Genomic DNA, 9,779 nt, shown 5'->3' with positions numbered 1-9,779 from the left:
GGAATAAGCTTATGCAATTAATACAATTTTAAAGTTTCATTTCTAAACAAATAACACTTTCTATTAATGCTTCAATAATACTGATTTGTATATAGCACCATTAGAAAACTCTTTTGTAGGTATGTATATATTAAATTTATTAATAAATATATTTCTTAACATTATTATAGAAAACAAATTTTTATATAAAATAATTCAGTAAAATTAAACATACATACAAACCTGTTTTATAAAATAAACTAACTTAACAAAGCTTGAATTTTTTTGTATAAATTAAAGTTTTAATATATTAATTTATTCAAATGTTAATGTAAATCAAGTACTGCTAATTCATTATAATATAAAATAATTTTAGATAGCTTAAAAAATAAAAAAATATAAAAAAAGACAATATAAACAATGATTATATTTAATATAATTCTTACGTTTTGATATCTTGATCACTTATTATATTATATGGATTAATTTACTTTAACAATAATCTAAAATTTATAAATAATAAAATCTTAAAAACAATGGAAGTCTAAACATTCTTGGATGTACTGATGATGTAAATTGATATTTACTGTTTAACAAAAAAGAAATTTTGTCATATTGTTCTATTGAAGTTCCATAAGATAACAGAACTCTGTTGTATAGTTTTTTTTTAAAGAAAAATATTCTTTGTCACTTATTAGTCATGTCTAATCACCATCTTCTCCCAGCCAAGTAAAATCTTTGGCAGCAAATCTTTTTTGTTTACGTTCACACTTAGGACAAGGTTTTGAGACACTCATGCACAAACTGTGATAAACAGCCAAGCAGTGTTCACATTGGTATGTTGTATCAATCTCAAATGGATATATAACTTTTGGATTATTGCAAATTTCACATATGAAACCTTTCAGTTTGCATAACTGACAATTCAGTACATGCTTCTTTGCGAAACTTATTAATTTTTGTAAAGTATTTGCCAATTTGTTATTGGGAACTTGAAGCAAATCTGCAAGTGAATATAAATGAATATGCTCATACAGATGCTCCCTGGGCCATATTTTCTGCCTGAGTTCTTCGGCAATAGATTCCCGACAAGTAAACAGATACGATTTTAAAAATCCCAACTGTGTACGTAACATCTGCAAGTGTGACATTTCTTCTATAACAGAATAAATTGAAGGATTTAATGTTTTCAAATCAAGTAAAGGTTGTGTTTCTATCTCAAGTAAAAATCGTTTAGCATGTTTGGATATTGGATACATTTCAAAATCCCAATTATGTATAATTTTAGCTGGAATATAATATACATCATTTTCATGACATTCAGAGCAATAATTGTAGCCATCATAAGAGCAAATTTTGGCTTCACCATAAATCATTCCAAGAGGACAATCACAATTATGACATTTATAATTTTGTTGATCTTGACCTTTTTCTGGACAGATTTTACCTAACACTGAGAGAAGATTTTTTGTAAATTCATCTGTATTTTCTGAAGTATAGACATAAGTTTTTGGTATAACTTCATATTCTAGTGCTTCTAATGATAATTCTTTACTCTGAACAGAAGAAGGCTGAAAAATAGAAATACATAAAAACTGTATAGAAAATAATAAAATGTATAAAATTATAAAGTTAAATTCACAAAATTTTATTGATAATTTCTAATATTTAATGTCCATCCATAGATAGATAAAATTAAATGATTACAAAAGCTTAGGATGTCACTACACCAAAATTAATAAATACAGAGAGAACTTCTGTCTTTAGATGTTAAGTGTTTTGTTCAATAGGATAAATTTCCTAAAAATATTAGCCAGAATTTATTAAATTTATATTTAGTATACCATATTTATAATTAAAAGGCACCACAAAAGACAGGAGTTTCTTCTTCCTTTTTATTCAGGAAGTTAAATGTATTACTGCTTTGGCTTTCAAGAATAAATAGTCTGAAATAAATATACTGTATTTCCTCACTTCTAAGAAAACACTTTTTAACTCATTTTTGCTTATTTGAAATGGACAATTTATTTTGAAAGTGGTGTAAGTCCATTTTCTGCAGTTTAATTAAGCACTTCTAGGCTGTCATATATTACATTTGCAGATAGCGGTAGCGCACACAATTCTTAAAAAATAATAATTACATTATAAACATTTTTTTATAATGTAATTATTATTTTTTAAGAATTGAGTGTGCTACCGCTAGAGAACTTTTTTACAATTGTTGGTGGACAGTAGCCTCAAATAAAAGGTCAGTTCTGCCGTAACTTGTTAACGCCTGTACAAAAGCATGTGAAGGGACTGAAGGATATGGACTCATGTATATGTACTGTACAGTCTTGTAAGAAATATATTTTTTTTCTCTCTAAATGTGAATTTGTCCCGGCAATTTTTTATAATATACGTTACTTCTTTACTGCTTGTTAATTCTTAATTGAAAAGTTTGAAAATATATTATAATGTTAAATTTGAAAACTTAAAATAAAAATTTCCTGTACCACTGATTAAGACATTACACTAAAATGACTAACATTATTTTTTTTATCATCAATTACTCTGAGAATACTTAGAATTTAGATGATTTGATATTTGGATATTTTCTAAACTAATAAACAAGGTTGAAAATGATAATCAAATATAACATGACCTCATTATTTAACTAATAAACAGAGGGATTATTTGACATGGCAAATTATCTGGATTAACTTTTATTTAAATCCACAAATAACAATGATATCCAAATTCTTATGGTAATTTCGTATGTTAAAGTATGTATTTTAGCACAGATGATTTTAACTATAGTAAATATAGTAATAACAACAAGATTAAATGTTTCTTTTATCACATTACAAACTGATAAGTAATTGTAAATTATGTATTTTATTTATCATTATTTGCATAAGTCATAAATAAAGTTCATCCTGAAATTAAATTGTTACTTTCATTTTATTATATTTAAAACAGCACTTTTAAACTTATTTCATGGACTTATGAAACAATTTGAATTTCAAATGTTCAGATTAGCTATATAGTATTTTGTTTCCAAAGTTATCAAAACAATGTCACAGTATTTACAAATTACTAAATAAAATTTATTTCTAAAATTATTTTAAATAATATGATTACAGCGATCATATTTCTAATTTTAAATTTATTTAAACTACTACTTGTAAAAATAACTTTGAATTTTAAAGTCAAACTTATTATTATTATAATTTGTATTAATATTGATTCCCTACTAAATTAAGAATAAGTAACTCCTTTTTAAGTCTTCAAACTTTCATAAAACATTTCATTTTAGTGAATTAAAAAGTGTAACTAAATAAAAAATTTAAAAGTTTCCAATTTTTCTGAATATTTTGGACAAATTTTTGGAAGAGTTATATTAAATTAACAAAAAAACAAAGATAAAAGAGAAAGTTATCTTGTTGCTGCCTTAAAACACACAAACTGAACTAATTCTCGGCTCTTGAACAACAGGTGAAAATCACACATCTTGAAATCATCCCAGATCCTTATTTCATAAGAGATTAAGTGGACCCAAAATATAGAAGATAAATCTGATGAAAAATTTGGCATCTATCAGTGAGACCCAGTATTATCTTATATAATAGATAAATACTGCATTCCTGAGTTGTCCTAGTTCAGGGATTAACAGAAATAATAATATACTGTAGTTCCAGTTTTTCAAAGATCCAAAATGTATTTCAACTATAATGATTTGAATAACTGAATGATCATCACCACTTTACAGAAGGCAGGTTACCCTAACAACAAGTTTGTTTACATCTGAAGAAAGGTCTGCCATTCATTACTAGCTTTCTATCATGTATGATATAATTGAATTGGTGTGATAAGGCAACACAATACATGGGAAATTTACCAAGACCTCCTCGGTGGACTTTATGGGAAACTGGTTCCTATTTAGGAGTGCATATACATTTGGAATCAAATTGGTTCAAGATTACTCTAATCATTCAAATCCTGTATACATACAAACTATAATGATCTGATCAATCTCTATCCACTTATACAAATGCCATCCAGGATCAACTGGATTGCAATCAAACTAATCCGAGCAGAGGGTGGATCGTTTGGATCAGATAAAAAAACATTAAAGATAGTGACCTCCATGGTTAAAGTCAAACTAATAGTCGAAAAAAAGAAATATGTTTAAATGTCAACAATGAAAAGTATTTAAAACTTAATAAATGGTAAGTAAAGACATTATTAAAATATCCAATAAACAGATGAAAAAAATAAGTATTAAGAGAGTTTTACAAAATTGTATGGTAAGAATGCACTCTCCCATTTTGCCATTATGTGAGCAGTTTTATTCATGGAGTAAATATGATTCAATCCTACTTGCATACTTTCCACCAACTAACATGATAGAAGCAATATGTATCATGTTACAAAGACTGATCTGAGTATATGTATATGTGTATATGTATGTATAAAGTATATGTTCTCTAGGTGTTAAATAAGTGAATAAAACCCAGAAAATTATTATTCACTTAAGTGAACCTATCAGTAATTTCAACAAAAACCAATTGGACCCAGATTTATTAAGTCACTATTTGTGAAAATTGCTTCATGAAGTGAAGCAACAGTAAGTTATATAAGTTAATAATACTAATTACTTCATTAAAATTCATCAAATAAAGCACTCTTATAAAAATTGCTTGTTACACTTTTTTTGAAAATAAAATTCTGAAATTATCATCATTTCTAGGTAGGCCTAATCTTGGTTTTTAGATATTACTATATTAAATACACATTATAAAATGGCATCGCTATATTTGTGATTGGTTAAGATGTAACTCTTGATCCTTAGTTGTGAATATGGACACAAATCAGTCATGAGCAGCCCATGAGGACCTATACGTGAACTTTGGACTTAGGCAACATAATTTTGTTTTCACGTTTTTTTTGCGTCATGTCATTATTTGACCCTAATTAAGCTTATATTCATAATGAAAAACATTCAAACTAAATTTGACCAGTGAAAAGATCTGAAACTATATATTAATAGTTTGCAAATCATTAGCAAATGTTGTTTTAGTACATAACATACCGGCAGTATGGAGTACGCTGGTACTCAGTAGGCTTAACGCTTGCAACTCTGTAAGAATAAAATGTATGCAGCTTACCAGAAGTCCACAAAGCTCCCTTATAGTCTGCATCCGGAAAAGATTGCCCATTGCTAGTCTAAATACTTTTAAAGTTAAAAATTTATGATGATAACATTAATGTTTTCTTTGGTAAGATTCTATCTCGTGAAGGCTCGCTCGTAGGGGTGTGGTTCATTAGACATTTTTGATCGCAGAGGGGAGTCTACCGTTTGGGGGGTAAACCCCACTCCCCGATCCTAGAATCTTACCTTTTCTTTTATTTGTTATATGTAGGTCTATACTACATTGATGAGAATAAAATATGAAAAAATCGTAAATTAATGTATTTGTTATTTTGATGGATCTATCTGTTTATGCATGAATTAGCTCAATTATTGCTTTATTGATAATTCCAATAAACAATAGTGGCTTTTTATACACATGCATTTAACCATGTGATTTACAATGAGCTACGCATGTATATGTGCAAAAGCATGAGAAGGTAAATCTGGTGTGCAGTCAGTCACATAGGCAGGTCATCAGTTCAACTGTTCTCATATTTATCTAACTGTGGGAAGTGACCTTGGTTGATTCTTGTTGCTAGACAAAAGAATTAGTAGCCAATTTTATAAATTTCTATAAAGAACATCCTTGCTCATGGCATGTCAAAAGGAATATGCCAACAAAAAAATGAAAAATGAGACTAGCCTGCTCAGTTGTGCATTTAAAAATGTACTTGTAAAAATTGAAGCAGGATTGAAGCAAATCTCTGCTTCAATCCTTTTTAATAGCTTTTTGCTTATTTGACAATTGCAGAATTAATTTCAAGTGTTTGCAATACTGGTTCTAAAACTAAAAACATTAATATACATAAAATTTAATTTTACAAATATAAACATGAAAGTAATAACGACAAAATTCAATTTCTCCTATTATGTCTAATTTGTTAATAACTTTTATGTTCAAGAATTTTATTATTTAAAAAGAAAAAAGTAGAGTCTCAATTCTTCAGAATTTACAGATTTAAATATTTGTAACAATATGACTAAATTAAAACCAATAATAATAGATATTTTTCACATATTTACATTTAAAACATTTTATCAAATTACAATAAAAATTTTTAAATATTACTCACCTTTTTACTTTCTTGATCTAATACATCTGCCTCATCACTTATTTTAACAGAAGTCATAAATTCAGCTATTTCTGGAGTACCAACAACAGGTTTGTTTCGATTTCTGTTATAACTCTGTAATAATGAATCGTAGCTTTGACTATCAGAGTTATCGGAGTCTTTTTTTTCGGCATTCTCTTCTTGATCAAACGACGACGACCAACCTTGTCGAGATATCCTGTTTCCTAGAGTGTCCTCTAAAGAAACAGAATCCGACGTAGTTTCACCAAACCCCAAATCTAAATCTGGAACCGAATTTGGTGAAGCTGCGGGTTCGTAAACTAAAATATCTTCAATATCATTTGAACAAGAACCAGCTTCGTAACTATCCGAAGTAATATCATTTTTTATTTTACATTGTTTATTGTTATATTCTTTTGTCGGAACTTCCAAATTACTATCTTGCTGTTCTTTATCATCAGAAGAGATAGATTCTTTAATCTGACTATCTTTTGAGTCATTTACTTTTTGTTCTACATTTCCAACAATTTTCTTAGTTTTTGGTTTATATTCTTGTGAGAAAAAGTGCACGACATCCATTGCAGGCATTACGGGTTCGGGTCCGGGCGGCGGCATCCAAATTCCAGACATCATCAGCGGAACCGGAGACCAAGTATTTAACATCACACAATTATACGTCAGTTGAAAATCGAAAATCGAAAGTCCATCGAGGTAAGTCTTCATGATATCCGGCTGTTCTGGATCTTGTAAGTACGCCGTCGAACGGTAATAATATTGCAAAGTAGACTTATCTTGGATCATCGCTTCGATGTAGCTAGTAATAAGACCATCATTAAGGGCTAATCTCAACCAAGCTCTGCATCGACCAACATCTGTATTTACTTGAGTTAAATGATTTATTTGTGATAAAACGTCCTTGTGACTATATATAGTAATTACGGGCCAGAAATTAGGTTCTGGCATTTTATCGTAATTATTTGAAAAGACAGCCGATACTTTACTGACTAATCGATCTTTCAAACCGTGAATGAAGATCGCTTCGAGACAATTGCAAACTCGAACGATATTATCTCCTCCAACAACAGGGGCATTGTTTTCTATATTTTCCTGTTGTAAATTACGTATAGCTTGTCCTAGTTGATCCGTTAAAGACTTTTTCGTAAAAGACTCTCTCACCTCTTCCTCTATCGTCGGAGAAGTTGCTACCTTCCACAATAAACTCATAGTAAATTTTTACGGAGTCTTCTTTTTCTTCCAATATTTAAAAGCAGCCATTTTTCAAAATATAAATAAATCACAGCGCCATCTCTCAAACTTGTAATTTCTAAATATAAAATAAATTAAAACAAAATTATCTGAGAAAATTGATATGAAATTATTATTTCTAAAATTATTCTATAAAACTTGTAATTGTTATTTTAAATAGATTTTATAAATTATCAATTTGATTATTGAATGGATGACAATATGAAATAACGAAAGTTCAATGTTGCCAACTGTACTATAATTATAACTCGTATGGAGTCATGCTCTGACTTGTCCATAGATTGTATGTGATATTCGTAGCTTCTTTACCGCAATGTATATAGAATAAAAATAAATATGTCATGTCAGATTATATGTTGCGTTCATAATTTTCGAACCCCACAACCTACGTATTTGTATAAGATATTTTGTTGAACAATGCACGGAAGTAGGTACTCAACTGTACATGTGGAAATCCTTTATGCGATCATAATAATAATCAGCGCAGAGCCCAAACGGTTAGGAGTTGAAAATTGAAATTTGGTACACAGTTAGGGTACGTCACGAAAACGCACACTAAGAAGAGATTTTTCGAAAAATCTCCCCACGGGGAAAGGGACGGGATTAAAACTTCTATATACATTATCGAGACGTGTCCAAACGGTTAGGAGTTGAAAGTTGAAATCTGGTACACAGTTAGGGTACGTCACGAAAACGCACACTAAGAAGGGATTTTTCGAAATTCCTTTCCACGGGGAAAGGGACGGGATTAAAGCTTCTATATACATTATCGAGACGTGTCCAAACAGTTAGGAGTTGAAAGTTGAAATCTGGTACACAGTTAGGGTACGTCACGAAAACGCACACTAAGAAGGGATTTTTCGAAATTCCTTTCCACGGGGAAAAGGACGGGATTAAAGCTTCTATATACATTATCGAGACGTGTCCAAATGGTTAGGAGTTAAAAGTTGAAATCTGGTACACAGTTAGGGTACGTCACGAAAACGCACACTAAGAAGGGATTTTTCGAAATTCCTTTCCACGGGGAAAGGGACGGGATTAAAGCTTCTATATACATTATCGAGACGTGTCCAAACAGTTAGGAGTTGAAAGTTGAAATCTGGTACACAGTTAGGGTACGTCACGAAAACGCACACTAAGAAGAGATTTTTCGAAAAATCTCCCCACGGGGAAAGGGACGGGATTAAAACTTCTATATACATTATCGAGACGTGTCCAAACGGTTAGGAGTTGAAAGTTGAAATCTGGTACACAGTTAGGGTACGTCACGAAAACGCACACTAAGAAGGGATTTTTCGAAATTCCTTTCCACGGGGAAAGGGACGGGATTAAAGCTTCTATATACATTATCGAGACGTGTCCAAACAGTTAGGAGTTGAAAGTTGAAATCTGGTACACAGTTAGGGTACGTCACGAAAACGCACACTAAGAAGGGATTTTTCGAAATTCCTTTCCACGGGGAAAAGGACGGGATTAAAGCTTCTATATACATTATCGAGACGTGTCCAAATGGTTAGGAGTTGAAAGTTGAAATCTGGTACACAGTTAGGGTACGTCACGAAAACGCACACTAAGAAGGGATTTTTCGAAATTCCTTTCCACGGGGAAAGGGACGGGATTAAAGCTTCTATATACATTATCGAGACGTGTCCAAACAGTTAGGAGTTGAAAGTTGAAATCTGGTACACAGTTAGGGTACGTCACGAAAACGCACACTAAGAAGAGATTTTTCGAAAAATCTCCCCACGGGGAAAGGGACGGGATTAAAACTTCTATATACATTATCGAGACGTGTCCAAACGGTTAGGAGTTGAAAGTTGAAATCTGGTACACAGTTAGGGTACGTCACGAAAACGCACACTAAGAAGGGATTTTTCGAAATTCCTTTCCACGGGGAAAAGGACGGGATTAAAGCTTCTATATACATTATCGAGACGTGTCCAAATGGTTAGGAGTTGAAAGTTGAAATCTGGTACACAGTTAGGGTACGTCACGAAAACGCACACTAAGAAGGGATTTTTCGAAATTCCTTTCCACGGGGAAAGGGACGGGATTAAAGCTTCTATATACATTATCGAGACGTGTCCAAATGGTTAGGAGTTAAAAGTTGAAATCTGGTACACAGTTAGGGTACGTCACGAAAACGCACACTAAGAAGGGATTTTTCGAAATTCCTTTCCACGGGGAAAGGGACGGGATTAAAGCTTCTATATACATTATCGAGACGTGTCCAAACAGTTAGGAGTTGAAAGTTGAAATCTGGTACACAGTTAGGGTACGTCACG

General features: G+C 31.2%; 1 protein-coding gene across 1 annotated transcript; it reads right to left on the bottom strand.

Moving 5' to 3' along the window:
- Window positions 1-428: 428 nt before the first annotated feature.
- On the bottom strand, window positions 429-7,476 carry Plekhm1 (Pleckstrin homology and RUN domain containing M1). The gene is made up of 2 exons (XM_067270320.1): window positions 6,229-7,476; window positions 429-1,550 (listed from the first exon to the last, which is right to left on the bottom strand). The coding sequence occupies exons 1-2, from the start codon at window positions 7,450-7,452 to the stop codon at window positions 684-686; spliced, it is 2,091 nt and encodes a 696-aa protein (XP_067126421.1). The 5' UTR covers window positions 7,453-7,476; the 3' UTR covers window positions 429-683.
- Window positions 7,477-9,779: the final 2,303 nt, after the last annotated feature.

The sequence above is a fragment of the Centruroides vittatus genome, unplaced genomic scaffold (genome assembly GCF_030686945.1).
Source record: "Centruroides vittatus isolate TY-2023 unplaced genomic scaffold, ASM3068694v2 contig_370, whole genome shotgun sequence".
Classification (NCBI taxonomy): domain Eukaryota; kingdom Metazoa; phylum Arthropoda; class Arachnida; order Scorpiones; family Buthidae; genus Centruroides; species Centruroides vittatus.
This window is presented reverse-complemented; position numbering and strand designations above follow the sequence as displayed.

Excerpts from the sequence above, each read along its gene's own strand:
- Plekhm1 (XM_067270320.1), bottom strand. The coding sequence starts at position 7,452 with ATGAGTTTATTGTGGAAGGTAGCAACTTCTCCGACGATAGAGGAAGAG. Across the intron at positions 1,551-6,228 it reads TAGATCAAGAAAGTAAAAAG|CCTTCTTCTGTTCAGAGTAA; the intron begins GTGAGTAATATT and ends TCTATTTTTCAG.